Source organism: Vigna unguiculata, chromosome 6 (genome assembly GCF_037176805.1).
Source record: "Vigna unguiculata cultivar grain cowpea cultivar isolate G323 ecotype 2 chromosome 6, ASM3717680v1, whole genome shotgun sequence".
NCBI classification, from domain to species: domain Eukaryota; kingdom Viridiplantae; phylum Streptophyta; class Magnoliopsida; order Fabales; family Fabaceae; genus Vigna; species Vigna unguiculata.
In genome coordinates this window covers 34,704,575-34,727,414 of record NC_140797.1, presented here as the reverse complement: position 1 = coordinate 34,727,414, position 22,840 = coordinate 34,704,575, and the positions used below count along the sequence as shown (strand labels likewise).

Sequence of the window (22,840 nt, the reverse complement as noted above, 5' to 3'; positions counted from 1 at the left end):
GTCAACCCGTTTAACCCGTCAACCCGTAGTGGGCTGAAACGGGTTCAAATTTTTTTGACCCATTAAAAAGTAAGTCAAGTTGAGTTGACTCACTAAATCATCAACCCGGATCAGACCGGATTACCCGTTTAGACAGTTCTACATGCAATCTTAATAATTAAAATTAAACATTTTTTTAATGTTTGTTCTCAAGTGGACACCCACCATTGATTTTAATTGGTTGTCGTTAATCTTAATCATGAGCAACCTTTGTGTTCTTTTTGGCTTTTATTGTTTTTTAATCAACTAATGGTACTTCATGAATGAATGTGAACATGGTTTACATAAGGGTAATTAGGCTAATTAAGAGTAAGTGCGTGAATAATTAGAGAGAATATCTTTTTGTTCTTTGTGTTCTTCATGCATAAATACACTTGGTTGTTTCTTCATAATGGTAATAAATGATTACCACCAAATTCGGAAGTTTTTAATTTTTCTAATTAATTATTTGATCATCAAAAAAGTATCACCCTTTTACAAATTTTAATACTTTCTGAATTTTTTTTTTTACAGTTTATACAATTAATGTTTAAACTTCTACATTAGTGTCAGAGAAAAAGAATGTAAAAATGATTTGAACTAATTTTAATTGCTAAACATTAGTATAAATTATTATAAACAATTATTTTGAACTGTTTATTGTTTTATTAATACACTCAACGCTAATTTATTATTATTATTATTTCATCATAAAGAGTCATTATTGCCTTATGAGTGGGTCCCATGACTATTGACTAAAAAGAGAACAAGAAAAATATCTAACTCTTCAAAAATGGCAAATAATATAGTAATAATTATGACTATATAATATATATAATATAATTTTTGAAAATGACCCTTTCTTTTAAAATAGTAGAAAGAATAACACAAGCCAATGAGGTAGGCCAATTGCAATTTGTAGTGTGTCATTCATTTCCTTAAATTGGGCCCAAAAGTTGGAGTGAGAACCTAAAGTTAACGGATTACTTATAAGAAAAACACCAAGTTTTGTTTAAAATATGTAATATATCAAGAAAAATTAAAACGCAAGAGTAAGGAAATATTAAAATTTCAAGAAAATAAAGCATGTTAAAAGAAATGGTTAAATATGATTTTAATCTTGTAACTTTAAGTGAATTTTAAAATTAGTTTAATACAAAACTTTAGACCAATTTAATCTTTTATCTTTCAAAATACGTTAATTTAGTCATTTTAATCAAATTTTGTTAGCTTTATTTGATATTTCGTACTCATTTCAATATTGTACTTGAAATGTTTATAATGTTTGACACATTTTTACTTTAATGTTAAGTCGAATACTATTATGAAACGCACTTGAAATGTCAATTAAACTTAACAAAATTTAATTAAAAGGACTAAATTCACATATTTCGAAAGATGAAAGATTAAATTGATTAAAAATTTTGAAATGGACTAATTTCAAAAAGTACTAAAAATAAGGGGAAAAATATATTTAATCCTAAAAGAAATTATAGAGAATAAAATTTATGTAACAAAAATATGATTGCTTATATGAGTGTTTTTAGCAACATTGATTTTTGTGAGTCTTATAAAGCTATTCATATTTCAGTATTTTATTTATAAAATTTCAGCTATTTCTTTTGAACCATTTCTCTTATGAAACAAAGCCTATTCTTAAAACTATCAATTTGATTTATTGTCTATGATTCAACTTACCTCATACTTAAAATAAATTTATTTTTATTGATCTACTAAATAAGTAGGTTAAAATAGTTTCAATTTCAAAAGTTTATAATAAAATAGGTTAAGATTATGACAAAAGTATATTTGACTTACTAGAATATTTGACTTAACTGAATAGTTATATTTTTTTTCAGAATTTTATGAGTTGTTAAAATATTCTAAATTACAAATTTATTTATAAATATTTTATATTAGTTATAAATTAAATTTTAATTAATTTTGTATATTTATAACTTAATTAGAAAATTAAGACTCAATTCAACTTTTGTATTTGGGTCGATTAAACCCAATTGAGTTTAACTTATTCAATATTATCAAATGTAGCCGTAATTTTCATCAATCCAACTTTTCTTATTAGTGAGTTTGGATTTAAATTAAGTAAATATTTGTTATGTGCATAATTTTTTTTTCATTTTAAGTAACATTTTTACTTTAAAAGATATTCATAGATTAATCCTAGTCCATGGATCTTTTCTTAGTATCTTGATCTTATAACTTTTTTTATATTTAAGTTTTATGGACTTTTTTTTATCCATACTCATAAATTTAGATGAAATTTCTCAACCAAATTGACAAATCTTATTTAGATTAACAATGGGATACTTTTGTTAAGTTAAAATTAACTCGTTAAATGTCGTCTAAGTTAAAGTTTTCATTTAAAAAAATTAAATGAGAAAGCTTTTACAAAAATTTAATCACATCATTTTAAATTATGCTTAAGTTCACTCACTAGACAATGTTGTTTATGCTGGATTTATACAATTCCATTGCATACTAACCATAATAATAAATATATAATTATTTTAATGGAACTTTCTAATCCTCTGTTATCTTCTTTATCTTAAAACAAACATTTATTTAAAATTAAATACTAATATAAATAGAAAACTATTTTTTTTAAATAGACAATTAAAAGGTAGAAATCAGCTTAATTTATTAAATGAATGTTTTATTAAATGAACACAAACAACCAAACCAATGGATTACTCATTTTGAATTAGTCCATTTGCAAAAAAAAAAAAATGTTGATAGGGCTTAAAAACAAAATATCCTCATTTTGTAGAAATCAAAATGAAATTAACATTAAAATGATTAAAAAAAAAACCAAACCCATAATATTAAAAAAATTAGAATATACTAAAACAAATATTACGAAAATATCAACCAATGTGAAACCAACCTAATTCTAAAATAGAAAAAAAAATAAAAAAGTAATAATTGTCAGAAGTGGGATTTGAACCCACGCCCTCAAACGAGGACCAGAACTTGAGTCTGGCGCCTTAGACCACTCGGCCATCCTGACTTTGATGATTAAACAAACGATATAATTATATATATATATATATATCATTATTATTATTTTTATACAATTTTAGGAAGTTAAATTTTACGCATATTATTAACCTTCTATTTTGGGTTTCATTATCACAAAAGCCCGTTCGGCTAACGTTGAAAATTTAAATGATTTCAATTAATTATTACAAAGCTATTTTTTATTTTAGTTTTCAGGTTTTAAAATTAATTTAATTAATCTTCAATTCTGTATATATTATTATAGTTTCATCTAATCGAACCGTCAACCTAATATACTCATTTAAGGTACTACGAAAAAATATTTTAACAAATTAAAATTTTTAAGAATAAAAAATAACTTTATAAACGAAATCGATAGTTGGGTAAAATTTATGAAATTTGTAAAATGTGGTACTAACGTTACGAAGAATATACCGATCAAAATTTGCAATTTAACAAATGATTTATTATTTGGTCTGTTAAGGAATTCAGGACTTCTCCAAATCAGTTTTTTAATAGGGATTTTTAAATACGTTATTTACTTATACCCTTTTTGACTTAAAGTGCTAAATGGGTCTCATCAGTAATCTCACATAATTATACTTTACTAATAATATATTTTTATTTATGAAAAAGTGGTGCAGTTTAAATGACTGTCAAAATTAAATTACTTTAATTGAGAATTAATGCTTCAGTTAATTTTATACAAATTAATTGTAAAAGGAATCCTGTCATAAATAGTTTATTTATTAAGCTCAATGTATCAAAACAAGTACAATAAAAAATGTATGGACCAAATTTGGAACATGCCACCCAAAAATAAGTCAAAAGGAAGGAATAACTAATAGAATGGATAAATAGAGATAATCAATGACATGAATGGCAAAGAAATAACAGAAGAGTATATTTTAACTATATTACCCGAGAGACATGTATGATTTTGATATCAGCTAAGGTAAGAAAGAGGCTTAGACGAATACTAAAAAAATAATTGAACAGAAATGATGTATTTTGTTGTGAAAGGGGTCAAATTTACAATAATGGTAATAAAAGCATTCCTTAAAATTCTTTGAATATCAAAGGAAAACAGAATACCAAGAGATTAAGATCATGGATAGAACAGGATGCATATAGGGCCTGATGTAGAAACAATCGATTGTTTGTTTTCAATGATCCCTTTAATATATTTTTTCAATTTGATAATTGAGAAGTATAGACAGAAATAATTAAATACCTGATTAACAAGTACAACTCGTTGATCATGAAGCTGTTGAATGATCATATCACAAACTGCTGTCTTGCCAGATGCTGCACCCCCAGCAACACCTGCATCATAAAACATAAGCAAGTTAGAATCATTAAGATAAAGGAGAAGCTGTAAGAATTGAAGGCAAGGTATCCAAACTAAGCACCTTGAGCTATGAAAAAGCTCTAGTCCATTTTAATTGACAGAATTTGAAAAGAAAAAAAGAACGGTGTGACATTGATATTAGTTGAAATGTATCATGCTAGAACTAAGCCATGCTATGTAACTAAATTTCATTTTAATTTTTAATAGCTCCAGCAAGATGAATTTGTGATTTCTATTAAAAGCAGACATGTTTCTGACCTGAGTAGGTCAATTTTCACACCAAGACACAGGTTTCAAGCCAAGAAACTCGATTACTTCAACTAGTACAAAATTGTGTTTTAACAGTGGTGATTTTGTTCATGTACTCTGTAACACAACTTCAAGGCCTCATGTGAACTTATTTGGCAGTTCACCACAGGAAAACACACCTATGACAAAAGGTTGTTTATACATGTCAGTTTCAGAGGTTGTTGGTTGTTCTATGCTGTCCTTTCTTTGCTCAAAACCCACCATCTGAAATCCAGAAAAATTAACCTCGTTAGAAGACTCCATTAATTCTACAGCCGACTTAGCATCCATTGGCAGAGAGACCTGGAAAAAATCATAATTAAAAATTGCACATAGAGAAATGAAACTAGAAACAATAAAAGTCACCAAGACTAATCTGAATCTAGTATGACTAGATATAGCGAACAGATTAACCACCACCTTTTAACCAACTTTATAGTGCGTATACATACAGACTAATGTATTAAATGTGAATGATTGAATCAAGTCAACCATTTTAGCTTTGGAACTTTTTAGTCACTATTTTTGAATCGAAGACTAAAAATGCATTTTTCTTTTTTTGCATATCATGACTTTGCATTGACTAAAGTAGAGTAGAGTAGCATGTCATTCCTTTTGTCTTCCACTATCATTACAGATTGAGATTCTCTGGTACACTATCTTTGGACCTTGATAATTTTGGTACTATTTTTAGTAATTGCAGATTATCTATGGCTTTCAAAGCATATATGCATACACCAAGGGAATCCAAAAGGTTTCTCAGACCTCCCAGCACCATTTTCATAAATCTACCAAAACCCTATAAATAGACTAAGCACCCCCAATTCCTCAAGTATATCACAAAGGTGTGCATCCCACTTTCACTTTGCCCTTGACTATTATGGACCAGAAAAGAGTAACACATCATATTACTTTTCCAACATATACATCAAACACAAAATTGTGCTCACCCACTCATGACAATCCTTTCAACAAAGTAGCCAGCAATGATTCAAGTTTCATTTACCATATAACAAAACATCAATCGCATTCATGTGGTGCTGACTGTTATGTTCATCCCTGACAAAACTATTACCAAATTATCCTATCATATTTACCATTGTATAGAGGCAATTGAAATAAATAGCATTGCAAAATGCACTCAAAATAGTAATTTATTTATAGTTTCCCTCGCATGCACACAATACAATTCAGAATTCTTTCCCAAGTTGTGGATCTTCCTGAAACTTCACACACTCAATGATATAGAGAACCAATATCCATGTATATACAATAATGACATGACAATATTCTGTAAATACTAATACCAATACCATCTAATAGTATTATATGATTAGTTGATCAATGATCAATTATTAAATATAAAAAATGAAAACAAACATGTATTGACGTCAATGAGGTGTAGTAGCAATTAAAACTGAGCTACTTAGAAACAAACAACTGTTAGAAAAAGTGAAGGTGATGGAACTGGAAGAATTTACTGTCAATAATATAAGATGTTGTTATACAACATTACAACTTGACATTTTTCTATACTGGTAAAAAATGTAAAAAGCTTTTGAAATATGTACAATCATAATTCAAATTTACCTCAAGGTATAGATTATCTCTACCAAAATATTGAACAGCCTATGCCACAAACAATATTTAGCCCAATTTGCTTGCAACTTTTGTCAGAATGTTTTTCGACACTTCCATTCAAAGCTCAAACCAGCTCATTCAATGTCAAGTATTGATCAATGAATTAAGAGCATACTTGTCTCATAGTCCAAAACATCTTAAATTGCACTGCTGTCACAAGAAATTTTCATCGAGGTAATACTGTAACTTGTACTTCTCACGTAGTATTCTTGTGCTACACACCTGCTTTAATACTAGGAAGTTTTGAACCGTATCATGGCATTCTCCCTAGTTTAAAAATCTTATAGAATGGATAAAGTGCATATTACATTGCTAGCACCCTTCCTATTAGAAACAGTTAAAGTAAAGCAGATAACCATCTGATTGAGACTTTACCAATTGTCCTTGCAAGAACACTTCCCATCAAAGAAATGATGAAACCTGTTTGAATCTCGCATAATGATTGGTCGCCCTATAGTAATTGATGCAAACTTCATAAATAAATGGCAGTCATCACAGACACGTATATTCTTTATGATCCGTATCGGTGCAATCCCATTGGGCATTCTAATTAAAGCAAATGCAAGGGCAAGTTTCTCACTATGGTAGGAAATGGATCTAAATTTTTCTTCCTCTCCCACATTGTGTAGGACAATGTTTATATCAGGATCATAACCAATTTGTTGCAATATTGAGATCAATCTGTTCAATTCTCCATAGATTTTCCCCACTTCTGGATGAGAGTGATCTTCTGAAACAAATCTGTGGACTTCATTCCCAACCTCAACCCAACTGTAGGCCGCAAACTTCTTTGCACTCTTTTCCTTCATGAGAGACCTTACAACAGCTACATCTTTCCATCTCCCACAAGCAGCATACAAGTTGGAAAGCATTATGTAAGGTCCAGCATTATGTGGATCCAATTTAAAGAGATGATTAGCTGCCAACTCTGCACTCTTTAGGTCAGCTTTGGTACAAATAGATAGTAAGGTGGACCAAATACGGCAACTTGGTTCATGAGGCATACCTTGAATTAGATCCACTGCTTTATCAATTCTACCTGACCTACCAAGGAGAGTGACCATACATGCATAGTGATCCAATGTAGGTGTCATTCCTTTTGCATTAATAGAATCAAAATACTTCTGTCCTTCTTTTACCATATCAGCATTGATACAAGCAGATAAGACAGCCACAAAAGTAATATTATCAGGTTTGAAATTTTCTTGTTGCATTCTTTCATACAAAGCCAAGGCCTCAGGAACCTGTCCATTTTGTGCATAACCCAGAATCATGGCATTCCAAGTGATCACATTCCTAATAGGCATAGTTTCAAAAACGACCCAGGCATCCAAAGGGATTCCACATTTGGAGTACATATCAACAAGAGCACTTGATACAAGCATGTCATTCTCAACGCCCATTAAAATTACTTTTCCATGGACAACTTGACCATGATACAAAGAAGCTAGTTTGGCACAGGAGCAAATCACACTAGAAATGGTGTAACAGTCAAGTTTAACATTTCTGCGTAGCATGTCCCCAAACAACATCAAAGCATCCTCCTCTCTTCCATTTTGAGCATAACCAACTATCATGGTTGTCCAACAAACTTCATCTTTTTTCAGTAATTTGTTGAATATATTTCTTGCATCGTCTACACGTCCACATTGAAAGTAAGCATTGAGAACATTCGACACTGTAACTACATCAGGTTTCAAAGCTGACAACTGCATTTCATCAAACAAATGTATGCACTCATCAGGTTTTCCCAATTTTACATATCGAGAGATCATGAGATTCCATGAAACAACATTTTTATTAATCATTCGATCAAACAACCAGCGTGCCCTATCTATATCACCACACCTGGCATACATATCAATCACAGCATTCCTTACAAAATTATTTCCTTCCAAATCAGTAACAACAATCTTCCCATGAATCTGTTTCCCATGCCACAAATCCAAAAGCTGAGAACATGCTTGCAATGCCTTCACATAGGAGTGATGGGTAGGCTGAAACCCTTCTTCCTGCATTCTCATAAGAACTTCTAATGCTTTGCCTGAATGTCCATTACTAGCAAAATATGCGATTAATGTGTTATATGAAATAGAATCGCGATAAGGCATTTGATTAAAGACAACATATAAATTCTCAACCATGTCCATCCTTGCATAAGCAGAAAGCAAGGCATTCCAAGAATAAACATCTCTCTTAGTCATGTTATCAAACACGTTTTGAGCATCTGCGAGCTTGCCCAATTTGGCATACAATTGGATGAGTTGGTTGTGGATGAAGGAGTCTTTGGGTTGAAAAAGGTAAAGTTCCATGTGAGACTGAAGTCTCTTTGCTTGAGTGAAGTCATTGGCCTGAGCACAACGAAGCACAAGACGAGTGTAATCATCAAGAGAAGTTGGTCCATTAGAGTACAGTAGATCTATGGCTTGGTGAAGCTTTTGCTTGACCTTCATTTTGGTTTGGCAACCTCAGTTTTAGATAATTCCTTACCGGTTTCATCAGATTTATAACTGTGAAGGATTCTAACACAATCAATTTGTCTTAGAGTCTTTCTCTTAGAGTCTTCTTCCTGTTGTCTCTTTTAATTCTCTTTCATAGTCCTAACATAATCAGTTTTTTTATTAGAGTCTTCAAGTTTTCTTCTTTAATTCTCTTTGATATTATAAATTCATCAAAATAGATTTGACTTACTAGAAGATTTCACTTAACTAAATATTTATATTTTTCAGAATTTTAATGAGTTGTTAAAATATTTTAAATTACAAATTTATTTCTAAAAATTTATATTAGTTATAAATTAATTTTTTATATTTATAACTTAATTAAAAAGTTAAGACTCAATTCAACTTGTGCATTTGGGTAGATCAAACCCAATTGAATTTAACTTATTCAATATTATCTAATGTACGTGTAATCGTCATCAATCCAACTTTTCTTATTAGTAAGTTTGGATTTAAATTAAGTAAATATTTTTTATGTGTATAATGATTTTTTTTTTTCGTTTTAAATAACATTTTAACTTTTAAAGATATTCATAGATTAATCCTAGTCTATGGATCTTTTCTTAATTAGTATCTTGATCTTATAACTTTTTTTTATATGTATATTTAAGTTTTATGGACTTTTTTTTACCTCAACTCATATAAATTTAGATGAAATTTTTCAACCAAATTGACAAATCTTATTTAGATACTCCTTAACAATGGGATACTTTTGTTAAGTTAAAATTAAATCGTTAACATATTGTCTAAGTTAAAGTTTTCATTTAAAAAAATTAAATGAGAAAGCTTTTACAAAAATGTAATCATTATGCTTAATCACTAGGTTAAGTTCACTCACTACACAATGTTTATAGAATTATACAATGCCATTGTTTCCTAACCATAATAATAAATATAGATTTATATTTAATGGAACTTTGTAATCCTCTGTTATCTTATTTATTTTGGATAAAAATGAATGAAAGAAAAAAAAGCAATTGTGTAGTCCATTTTTAACTTACTTTAGATCGAAGTATAATCAAGTTTATAATTAAACAAAAACTATTTTTTTAAAATAAAATGTCAGAAGTGGGATTTGAACCCACGCCCTCAAACGAGGACCAGAACTTGAGTCTGGCGCCTTAGACCACTCGGCCATCCTGACTTTGATATTTCATAAAATGATATAGTTATATATATTTAATAGCTTTTGATTTCTAAATTTTAAAAACGAATTTATGTAATTCTTATCACCGTGTCAATTTACAACAAAGATGAAATTCAAGAAATATTTAACCCCATAATTATACTCTATTAATATTTTATTTATTTATGAAAAAATTGGTGCAGTTTAAAATGAATGTAAAAAATAAATTACTTTAATTGAGAATTAATACTGTAGTCAATTATATATAAATTACTTGAACTTTGCAACAATATAGTTAAAATTGACGATGAAATAATGTAGATATTTGCTTTTTCTGTATTATTCACTGCATCAACTCTTTACTTTTTAAATGAAGGGATTCAATTCAAATGAAAAATCTAATTTTAATTTACACACACATATATATATATATATATATATATATATATATATATATATATATATATATATATATATAGGGTCAAATATGTTTTTGGTCTCTCAAGTTTCAGTGAAATTTAGAATTAGTCCCTCATCAAAACTTTTGACCAATTTAGTCCTTCATCTTTCAAAATGCATGAATTTAGTCCTTTTCACCAAATTTTGTTAAGTTTAGTTGACGTTTCAAACGCATTTCATGATAGTATTTAAATTATTTACACTGTTTGATACATTTTTACTTCAATGTTAACTTAAATACTATCATAAAATGTGCTTGAAACGTCAGATAAACTTAACAAAATTTGGTTAAAAGGACTAAATTCACGCATTTTGAGAGATGAAGGACTAAATTAGTATAAAGTTTTGATGAGGGACTAATTCCAAAATTCACTGAAACTTGAGGGACAAAAACATATTTAACCCATATATATACATATATATATATATATATATATATGTATGTATACATATATATATATATACATATATATATATATATATTGTATTTTTTTAGAAAATAAAAACTATTATTCACAGTCTATGATTCTGTAAACTTTTTATTATCAAAACTATACAAAATAAAACATAATATCGATACAAATTTTATACTTATCTAACAGATTTATCATTCAAAACAATTATATAACTGGATAGCAAAGTAAACATTTTCGTGAGTGCATAAAGTCACAAAACCATACTCCAAAAGATGAATAAATGGAAAATGTCGATGACAAAATTATACCAGCTTCAGCAAGCACTTGAATGTAAGAGGCTTTAGACAGCCAGAAGAAACAAAAAAAAAATAAAACAGTGTGAACTGGTATTGAAATTCCTCTACTGCACTTTCCAATGATCAGGACTGCACAAACACCCTTCTCTCTGACATCAAAATATTCATTCTGTGAAGCTCACTCTGCACATTCCTCCCAGGCACTTCAGGAATGAATCTGTCAAAGTCAGAACTTTCTCCATCAAGACAACTTCCACTCTCATTTGTTGTTCTGCAATGTTCCTGCTGCCAATCATTTGAGCAGCACCCACAGACCTGATAATAGCCTTCATTTCTAGCACCATGTGATAAGGGAGCAGTATGCATTGTTCTACCATGATCTTCTCCAAAATAATTTGACCCTTCATTTCTAGCATCAGGTGATACACGAACAGCTTCCATTGTTCTGGCATGATCTATCAGAGAGAATCTAACATCGGTTGATGTTGGCACTGGTAGCAAAGATTGCAAGTGCTGCATTGGTTGCACTGTTCTTCGAGTATACAGTGGCTCAGGAACAGTTTCCATTGTTCTAATATGATCTGTCAGAGAGTATCTGATATTAGCAGATGTTGGCCCTGGTTGCAAAGATTGCAATGGCTCCATTCGTTGCCATGTTCTTCGACCATACAGTGGTTCTGGAACAGTTTCCATTGTTCTAATATGATCTGACAGAGAGTATCTGATATTAGCAGATGTTGGCCCTGGTTGCAAAGATTGCAATGGCTCCATTGGTTGCCATGTTCTTCGACCATACAGTGGTTCTGGAACAGTTTCCATTGTTCTAATATGATCTGAGAGAGAGTATCTGAGATTAGCAGATGATGGCCATGGTTGCAAAGATTGCAATTTCTCCATTGGTTGCAATGTTCTTCGAGTATACAGTGGTTCTGGAACAGTTTCCATTGTTCTGATATGATCTGTCAGAGAGTATCTGATATAAGAAGAAGTTGGCCCTGGTTGCAGAGATTGCAATGGCTCCATTGGTTGCAATGTTCTTGGTGTATACAGTGGTTCGGGAACAGTTTCCATTGTTCTAATATGATCTGTTAGAGAGTATCTGACATTAGCAGATGCTGGCCATGGTTGAAATGTTCTTGGAGAGCCTAGACTCGTACCAAGAGAAGAATAACCATCAGGAGGAGCACCTCTTCCATGCACTTCTGTCATGCTACTTGAGTGAACCCCATTGAATAATGTCTCTTCTTTCATTTTTAGAAAGTGACTTGTTGTAGGGTAATAATTGAGATGAGCTGAAATTGGGAATTGCTCCACAGCATACTCAATCTCTTGACATGGGAGATTTCTTTTGTGTCTAGAAACCCTCATTCGTTTTCTCTTCATACGCTTTCTCTTACCTTCAGGAATGTAGACAAACTTGTATGTGCAGCACTTACCCAGTGGAAAGGGTTCATCACATCTATAGCTATCGCCTCTCTTATTATTGTAACCAGGGTAATCTTCTCTCTTGAAGTCAGCACGCTCAATCAACGTCAAAAAGCATTGTGCAGCAAGATTCTCAATGTTCCAGTAGCTAAAAGGTTCTGTAGTTTTATGACTGAGGTGTATTTCACCATTGGGTCTAAGCATGCGACTTGCATTGTTGAAGAATCCATGCACAAGGGCCTTATGCATCCTATAAATTCAAGAACACAAAGAAAACCGCATGCAATCATGTGGATGGTTGATAAGGATTTGAAACTTAAAAACCATGTTTCACATACAAAGAAATCTAACATAACAGAATACACAAACCAGCAATTCTGCAAAACATGAAATTCAAGCTCTCATTTCCAGCCTTCCACAAAGAAAAGAGAAGCAGGCTAAACTTTTACACTATATATAGTTTTTCTTATCTTAGCCTAATATTAGCAAAGAAGAACCAAGAATATCCCATAAATATTTTTGTTCCACAAAGATATTAATCAGTGGACAAACTGACTTGTACTAGAATACTCACTTAATCAACGATGAGCTATCTTCCTTCCCATGAAAGCCAGCATGAGGAAAGTTGAATATGACTCGATCAAACCTTCGCATTTTTATATCTGGATGAAGCTTCATTTTGGTTGCATCAACTCCATGTAATAAGAATGCTCCCAGCTTGTGCAATTCATCTAAATTTGACTTTGCGAGCTTGTACATCTTCGTAACATCATCTACATGTGAGAGATCATTTGGATTTTGAGCTCGTGAGCTATGTGACTCTAAAAGCTACCCTTATTTTCATTCATCAGCTTTCCATATTGTCCTAGCAAGTACAATCAAAACTAGAGCAGAAAAAAATAGACAGATAGATAGAATAAAACATTAAACAGCATAAACAACACTTCCCCAAATTGTGGGGAATGAAAGCATAGTAGAAAGCTTTAAAAAAGGACAAAGCTGCAAACAGATCATTCCTGAAACGCAAAATAACTTGCAATATCATAGTATTTACCCAATCCAACCCAAAAAAGAAAATGGCTTAACTTCAGAAAAGTGACAAACTGAAAAATGTCTTCATTTTACTAGAAACATTAAAAAAAAAAAAAAAAAAAAAAAAAAAAAAAAAAAAACCACTGACTTCGCACTGATAAAATATATCAACATGTCCCAGCTGCAACAATCTCGTTTGAATCTGCAATTTTGGCCATGGAGTCTAGGAAAGCCACACAAAACGATACACAAATTGTTAACAAAATCAAAACGTATCACCAAGAAACTACCTTCCATCATCTTCAAAACAACCCAATAGAAACAGTAATAATATCATAAACACACTAGGGTTACTTTATGAATAACAAATGTGACAAATAGAAAGAAGAACCACATATGATCAAACTCCAAGACACACACAATATTTGAAAGAGAAAAACATCAACTATTTCCTCATACATTTCTCAGCAAGATTGAAACTTTATCTTGGAAACGTGCTGCACAAGCTAAAGGGTAAGAGAGAGATAGAGAGATAGAGACCGTAGGAGTTGAGAGAGGAAGCGACAATGTTGGCAGCAGAGCCGAAAGATTTGGCGAGGGAAAGAGAGAAAGAGAAATCACCCTCTCCCACTAACAGTATTTGGTGATCACTGGAATAGTGGGTTACCCATTTTGCATTGTCTTCTTCATCTTCTTGAACAGTGTGGCATTGGTTCTTTGATTCCTCCATGTTGAAAATGGCGAGAGAGTGAGTGAAAACACCAATAGCTGCCACCACCACTACACCGATTTTATTGCAGAAGATTTTAACTTCAGAGTTATAACTGCAGGAGAATGGAAGTGCAATAGTCTCCCAAAATGCAGTGTAAGAGTAATATCTCTTTCTATTCTTTCATGATTAATTGCACAATAAAAGTATTCTTTCATGATTTCAAAAATGTGCAAGATATATAGTAACTTCTGATTTGTAGTGTTCATCTTTTATTTTTATTTTTTTTAGTTTTCTTAAAAAAAATTGAAATGGATTTTAGCTTTAAGGAATGATTGTTTTAACGTTCATCCTATGAGATATTTCTAAGTATTCGAAGTAATTATATTTATTTATTACTAAACCTATTTGGATATATGTTGCAATAGAATACTGATGTATGAAAGGTTTTTTATGTGATTAAAATAATGAACATAACAAAAGTGGGAGGTATTCAGTACATCATAATATTGATTCTGAAGGGAAAAAGGAGAAATAATGGAAAAATCTTCTCTTTTTGGTGACTTATTGGAATTTAAACGTGGAGATCATGGAAGTTGCTGAACATACTGTTGCGTGGAAGAAATGCTTTTGTTGGGTATAAATTAAAATAATTAGTTTTTTTTTTTCCTATCTCTTTGATAAAAATAAGATAAAAGACAAGTTAAAATATATCTTAATATTGTAAGTATTGAGTATTTTTATTTCAATTTCCTAAAACTTTTGCTGTTAATTTAGTTTGTATAAATATTATTTTTAGACTTAATACTCTTAGGGTCAACGGTAATTTAAATACACTTTATAACGTTAAAAATTGAAAAAACTAAAATCTAACTAGAAAATATTTTCTAATGATATAATTAAATACTATTATATATTTAATAATTTAAGAATGTGAGGTATAACTATTTTTTATTTTTTTTTAAATATTTTTTATCATTATTTAATGATATATAATATTTGCTTGAATTGTCAAATTAATTATTAACTTCAAGACTATATATGACAACACATCGAAGTGGTAGGATTTCCTTAAAATAAATTAAAATGTAAAAGAAAACAAAAATTAATTTTGTTTGTAACAACAAAATATGGGCCGTGCTGGGTACAATATTAATGAACTGGGCTTTAATTCTGGGGTCTTTCTTCTTACACCTCCGAGCATTTCTTCTGCACCTCCAAAATTTTTTTAAATTTTCAAAATACCCTTTGACCATTTAAAGAAATTCACGGACATCACACCCCAAAAATACTTGCGGATGTCGACTTCCGAAAGTCAAAATATATCACCGGAAGTCGACTTCCGAAAATCAAAAATCATTCGGAAGTTGACTTCCGGAAGTGAAAAAACATTACGGAAGTCGACTTCCGAAAGTCAAAATATATCACCGGAAGTCGACTTCCGGAAATAAAAAATCATCACCGGAAATCGACTTTCGAAAATAAAAAACATTACGGAAGTCGACTTCCACATATAAAAAAATTTATATCTTTTATTTTATTTTACTTTTTTAAAACACGTATTAAAAATTATAAAACATATAAATTTAAAAAAAAAATACTTTAAAAAATAGAAAAAAACATAGTAATAAAAGTACTAAATAAAAAATTGAAAAATAAAATTAATAAATAATTTAAATTCAAATAATCAAACTTTAAAATAAAAAAAATAATATATATATATATATATATATATATATATATATATATATATATATATATATATATATATAAACGGAAGTCCGGCTTCCATAAATGTTAACATACGGAAGTCGACTTCCGTAATATATATATATATATATATATATATATATATATATATATATATATATATATATATATATATATATATATATGGATCTATAAGAATTCATCTATTCCAATAATAAAAAAATATGACTTGAATGATGCTGTATTAAGAGCTAAATTGGCTAAGGGAATGGGTCATAATTATTATGGAGAACCCGCATGGCCTAACGATCTTTTATATATTTTTTCAGTAGTAATTCTAGGTACTATTGTCTGTAACGTAGGCTTAGCGGTTCTAGAACCATCCATGATTGGGGAACCTGCGGATCCTTTTGCAACTCCTTTGGAAATATTATCTGAATGGTATTTTTTTCCCGTATTTCAAATACTTCGTACAGTGCCCAATAAGTTATTGGGCGTTCTTTTAATGGTTTCGGTACCTACGGGATTATTAACAGTACCCTTTTTGGAGAATGTTAATAAATTCCAAAATCCATTTCACCGCCCAGTAGCAACTACCATCTTTTTGATTGGTACTGTAATTGCCCTTTGGTTAGGTATTGGAGCAACATTACCTATTGAGAATATATATATATATATATATATATATATATATTACTTTTTTTTTAATTAAAGTTTTATTATTTTAATTTAAATAATTTTTTTATTTTATTTTTTATTTTATTTATTTTATTGATATTATTATAATTATTTTATTTATATATTTTATGTATATTATTTTACATTTTATTTAAATTTTTTAATTTTGTTTAAAATTTAAATATTTAATTTTAATCAAATTTTTAAATTTTTTTCAATTATATATTTTTTATATAATTGTTAATAAAATTTTGACTAAAAATTTTATTTATACAAAATTTTAAACAATTATATAAAAAATATATATAATTGAAAAAAATTTTAAAATTTGATTAAAATTAAATATTTAAATTTTAAACAAAATGAAAAAATTTAAATAAATAAAATAATATACATAAAATATATAAATTAAATAATTATAATAATATCAATAACATAAATAAAATTATAAATAAAATTAAAAAATAATTTAAATTAAAATAATAAAACTTTAATTAAAAACAAAAAAATTATATATATATATATATATATATATATATATTTCATTTTTTTTAATTTAAAGTTTAATTATTTGAATTTAAATTATTTTTTAATTTTATTTTTCAATTTTTTATTTAGTACTTTTATTACTATTTTTTTGTTATTTTTTAAAGTAATTTTTTTTAAATTTATATTTTTTATAATTTTTAATAAGTAAAATAAAATAAAAGATATAATTTTTTTTATATACGGAAGTCGACTTCCGTAATGTTTTTTGACTTTCGAAAGTCGACTTTCGGTGATGATTTTTTATTTTTGGAAGTCAATTTTCGGTGATATATTTTGACTTTCGGAAGTCAACTTCCGTTGTGTTTTTTGACTTTTGGAAGTCGACTTCCGGTGATGATTTTTGATTTTCGGAAGTCATATATTTTGACTTCCGAAAGTCGACATAATTTTGGGGTTGGTGTCTGCGAGTCAAAAGGTTTTTTGGGAATTTAAAGAAAATTTGGAGGTGTAAAAAAAATTTTGGAGGTGCAGGAAGAAAAACCCTTTATTCTGAGGTGGGCGTGAGTGGGATATTCAATAATGACAATTGTTTCTACACTCCATCAATTTCTTCGTGCACCCCATCGATTTTAAAATTGATATTTTTCTCTTACAAAAGTGACTTCCGAATTATAATTTCTACTTCTTTTTGTATAAGCATGATATTTTGATTGCAAAATAAACATTTAAAAAAACACCAACCCTATATTTTTCTTGAGGTTTCAAATCTTCTTCAAATAAACTTTTTAGAAACATGATATTTTGATTATAGAATAGGTGTTCCAAAATAGTAACACCATCGCAGACATAGAATGTGTGGGCTCTGTTCAACACATTGTTCAGAACTTTCTCAAACATTACCACGTACGAATACCACCAACATTCAAAATCCAAATCTCAATGCAGCTCCACTTTTGTTCTTAATGTTTCTTACTTTTGTCAATACCCAGAAAAAGGAAAAACACATTGTCCCCACTACTAAATCAAAAGCTTCTTTATCCCTTCTTCACTTTCCTTAACCCCTCACTCCACTTAGAACAATAAATATATAGAAACCAGTCATGATGATCATCATCATCATGATCTTGATCTTGATTTTGATCTCTACACACATACTGTTTGTTAGTTTGTCTGAGTGAAGTGTGAAATTTTCTAGCAGTTTCTACTGATTCTGAACCATGCTTGCCCTTCCACCACCACCTCCTCCACCACCCCTAGCCACAAGAAAACAAACCAAGCAAGTGTCTCCTGATCAAATTGTCATATCAAAACACCCCATCAAACAACATTCTCAGGAACCAGAAGCACCAAATCATGTTGCAACAAAGTCAATTAGGCCACCACCACCAACTCTAAGGCAGCCTCCATTTCAAAGGACCAACCCCATCATATGGGTTGCTGCAGTGTTGTGCCTCATATTTAGCCTTGTGCTTATCTTCTTTGGGGTTGCAACTTTGATCATCTTCCTAGGCATCAAACCAAGGAACCCCACTTTTGACATCCCCAATGCAAACCTTAATTCAGTGTACTTTGACTCACCAGAATACTTCAATGGTGACTTCACCCTCCTTGCAAACATCACCAACCCCAACAGGAAGATTGATGTGAGGTTTGAGTCCTTGGATATTGAACTTTTCTTCTCAGACAGGATCATATCAACACAGTCCATTCAGCCCTTTACTCAGAGGAGAAGGGAGAGCAGGTTGGAATCACTGCACTTCATATCCAGTTTGGTTTTTTTGCCTAAGGATCTTGGTGTGAACCTTAAAGGACAGGTGCAGGGTAACATGGTCAAGTATAATGTAAGAGGAACCTTTAAAGTGAGAGTAACTATGGGGTTATTCCACTTGTCCTACTGGTTTCATAGCAGATGCCAGATAGAGATGACGGCTCCACCAACTGGTGTCTTGGTGGCTAGGAAGTGCATCACCAAGAGATGAAACTTGAAAGTAAAGGGTACAATTTTTATGCTTGTTTATTGCTTTCTGTGTTTGGATTCATATATAACTTGTACTGATACCATACCAGTGAGCTAAAAAAAGTCTGGGAACTACTTGATACATAAAAAACAGTTTAACTTTTATATGTTGTTGATATAGAACATTGTTAATAGACTAGAAATCAGGATATTTATGATTTTTAAAATTGCTGTCATAGAACTGAATGATTGGATGATAATGTAAAGAAATTTTACCGAGATTGCAGCTAGAGAACATGTTTTAGTTGATTCCTATATCCCTCAGAATAGTAAGAACTGAATTCACTCCAACAATCATATAAATTCATTGCATAACATGGTGCGAGAAACTTTTCAGTATCAAGATAAACTTTCTTTTCAGTAGCATTCATTTTTTCCTTATCGTGAAGAAACACATTATTACCACATTTCCCTTATGAAGATAGCCTTGAAGTCTCTTAAGAACTCAAAGGAAAAAGAACACACGCCCAAATAACAAATGAAAGCGTGAACATGGCTTTTGAAGTTCAAAACTTGAAGTAGAAGCTGAATAAAATTGAACACTAATCATAACTGAACCAAATCAGTTGAACTTAAGGGAGAATGTGGGCTAAGAGAAATAGGGACATGTGATCATTCAATACTGTGTAGTGCAAGTGAAGTGGTTCACTAGCCAATCATGTGCTGCTGGGTTCCAAGAAATTTTGTAGAAAGTATATCAAAGCGTCAACTTTTAAACCTAAGTCAATCATATCAAACTCGATCAATAATATAAGATTTGTCCTTACTTATGTATTTTAATTTAAATTTTAGTTAATATAAAATTTTCAATATATCCTCTCACAGGTGCGGAGATCAAAAGAGATCCAATAACAATTAATTCAATAAGTCTAAATATCGACTAAGATAGACTGGTTCCATTAGGTGAACTTTATCCGTACTTATATATTATATTTGGTCTTGTCTTTAGTTAAAGTGAAAAACATACTCTCACACCAAAGATATAGTACGTTCATATAAAGATATTGAACATGAAAATCGAAAGAGACTAACAGATGGTAATATTGACTCAAATTTCGGCTAAGATACACTCTTATGGTCAGTGGCGGAACTTGCTCAATATTGATGGGAGTGCCAAAATATAATTAAAATTTATATATTTAATTTATATATTTAATTATGAATCCGTAAGATTATTTAACTTAATAATAATTGTATCAATACTAAAATTTTTAGTTATATTTTGTTTTTAATGTAAATAATCATATCGTCAGCAAAAAATTCATCTTCCGTAATATTTTGCAGTCTTATTTTGATAATTTTCATTGTAGAAAATTATCTTTTTGATATAGTTGTAGAAATAAGAAGAGTTAAAATAAGACGAGACAGATTAAAAAATCAATGAAATAGATGTAATTGACTTCCTATTTTTGTCAAAGATTGATTTTTTTCTATTTTCTTCCTCACAGTAGCTTCTATTTTATCACTTTTAAATAATTAATTTATTCTTTTATTTCTTCATCAATATACTTATGTTTAAAAAAAAATACTAAAAGATAATTTATCATAATCTAAATAAAAATTGTGATATGTAATTAATAAAAGAAAAAGATATGATAATCAAGTCACAATTAAAAACCAGTTATTAAAAAACACTTAGTGCATTGCTTTTTCTTGATATTTATAAAAATGAATATACCAAATGCTCGTGAGATAAAAAATAATATTAATTATTAAACTAATATTTCACTATCAATTGAGAAAAAAATAATTACTTTTCTCTTCAATAATAGAAGAAAGCATACAAAAATGAGAGTACAAAATAATGAATTTGTGTTCAACTTTCTTTTTTTCTTCATAAACAAAAGAAAACAAAAAGTAAAAGTCTAAAGTGGATACAATATATGAGAAACTCAAAAAACAGTGAGAAACAAAATAAAAAATATCTTAATAAATTTATTTATTTTTTATTAAATTTAATTTTATGTTTTATTATTTATTAACATTAAATGTTATATTTTATAAAATAAATAAAAAGATACCTATTTTAATATTTATCAATTCCTAATATATATTTTTATTATTTAAAAAATTTCAAAACATTAAATTTCTTATACATAATTTAAAAAATTAAAAACAAAAAAAAATTCATATAATATAAATAAAAAAAAATCAAAAACGTTGGGGGGGCCACGGCTCCTCCTGTCCCTTCCTGGGTCCGCCACTGCTAATGGCTCTATACCATATTTAAATTATACAAAATCGGTTATTCACACACAAAATATGTTTAAAATTAACTTTTTTCTACTGTGCAATCTTGTAATTTTTCGTTAAAAATTGATTTTTTGACTACTAAATTTTGACAACTTTCTCTTACAACTTTAAGTATCATTTTCTAAGTGGTTTTCTATTTTTGCTTTTTCTTATTTTCAATATTCAAAAATCACTTAAAAGATAACACCTCATGTTATAAATAAAAGTTGTCAAAATTTAGTAGTCAAAATATCATTGCCCTTTTTCATTTTCTCTTCAATATTTGGTTATATTCTCTTGATAAGGGTTTTTGTGGTTTGGATTATTTAAAAAAAAAACATATATCTAGATAATTTAGTTTGAATTTTTTAAAAAGTTTAAATCATAAATGAAAAATAAAAAATATAAACAATTTAGTTTAAATATAAGAAAATACTTGAACCAAACAAAATCAACTTTTGAGAAATGTTTAAGATTAGTTTTATGATTTTATAGTATAATTTTCACTAATACATATTTCTCTACATGACGGCATAATATTATGATAATAGATAATCATGAACTCCAATGTAATTAAATATAAGATAAATAATCCATCTACTATGACAAATATTAATATATTTTTTTCATAATACTATAAAAAATTACAATTTAATAATTTTAATAATTTTATTAATAATTAATATAAATGAACATGTATTTAATCTTCCAGTAATTGTTATTTTCATTATAAAAAAATTAACCTTAATATACAATCAACCTAAAAGATTTTTAATTTTACAAAATCATAAAACAAGGTAAAAAAATCCTTTTAAGGATAATTATTACATATTAAGATTATTGTATTTTAATAAAGACATGTAACAATATCTAAAAACCAAATTATTTTAATTATTAAAAAAATTCAAATAAAATTATAAAAAAAATAATAATTTCTTTTCTTATACAAAAAAATATCAATATTTATTATACCAAATTAACTATTTATCAAAATAAATGTAAGAAAAAAAATATTGTTGCAAAACTTTCACAGCCATAAATAAATTTTGGGCAAATGTTGCACCTATTTACATTGTTGCGAAACACATGAATGAGTCGCTTTTACTTGTATTTAAATCTTAAAAAAGCAATGCAAAATTTCTTGTTTGGAGATTTACTTAAATTTAAATATTTGATAACTTATCTAAGGATCTACATAACCTAAATATATAATTCTTAATCATATGACATATTTATACATTTCTAATATCTTATTGCATGTGCTGTAGAAACTTAGCTAAACCAGGTTTGGGAATCTAAAGATGCAATCTGTAAAATAAACATATACATTAATTTCGACACATAGTGAGGTTTGTGAGTATTTAACCTTCACAGTCAGGCATCTAGAAAAAAAAAATCAACACGAGTTCAAAGAAAATTTTCTAGAGTGCAGTA

The 22,840-nt window shown here is 29.1% G+C and overlaps 2 protein-coding genes, 2 non-coding genes and 1 pseudogene across 5 annotated transcripts; 1 reads left to right on the top strand and 4 right to left on the bottom strand.

Moving 5' to 3' along the window:
- Positions 1-2,962: 2,962 nt before the first annotated feature.
- Positions 2,963-3,046, bottom strand: TRNAL-CAA (transfer RNA leucine (anticodon CAA)). The gene has a single exon. It is a non-coding gene; the product is annotated as a tRNA-Leu (tRNA).
- Positions 3,047-3,928: 882 nt separating this feature from the next.
- On the bottom strand, positions 3,929-8,896 carry LOC114187249 (pentatricopeptide repeat-containing protein At5g04780, mitochondrial pseudogene; annotated as a pseudogene). Its single transcript, XR_014995677.1, has 3 exons — positions 6,266-8,896; positions 4,816-4,978; positions 3,929-4,362 (listed from the first exon to the last, which is right to left on the bottom strand). The product of XR_014995677.1 is annotated as a pentatricopeptide repeat-containing protein At5g04780, mitochondrial pseudogene (transcript).
- Positions 8,897-9,877: 981 nt separating this feature from the next.
- On the bottom strand, positions 9,878-9,961 carry TRNAL-CAA (transfer RNA leucine (anticodon CAA)). The gene has a single exon. It is a non-coding gene; the product is annotated as a tRNA-Leu (tRNA).
- Positions 9,962-11,037: 1,076 nt separating this feature from the next.
- On the bottom strand, positions 11,038-14,394 carry LOC146885831 (uncharacterized). Its single transcript, XM_085674218.1, has 3 exons — positions 14,112-14,394; positions 13,114-13,312; positions 11,038-12,789 (listed from the first exon to the last, which is right to left on the bottom strand). Exons 1-3 carry the CDS (start codon positions 14,299-14,301, stop codon positions 11,238-11,240), a joined length of 1,941 nt encoding a protein of 646 aa, XP_085530344.1. The 5' UTR covers positions 14,302-14,394; the 3' UTR covers positions 11,038-11,237.
- A 3,552-nt stretch (positions 14,395-17,946) lies between these two features.
- On the top strand, positions 17,947-19,341 carry LOC114188494 (uncharacterized protein At1g08160-like). Its single transcript, XM_028077065.2, has one exon. The coding sequence runs from the start codon at positions 18,375-18,377 to the stop codon at positions 19,134-19,136; it is 762 nt and encodes a 253-aa protein (XP_027932866.2). The 5' UTR covers positions 17,947-18,374; the 3' UTR covers positions 19,137-19,341.
- Positions 19,342-22,840: the final 3,499 nt, after the last annotated feature.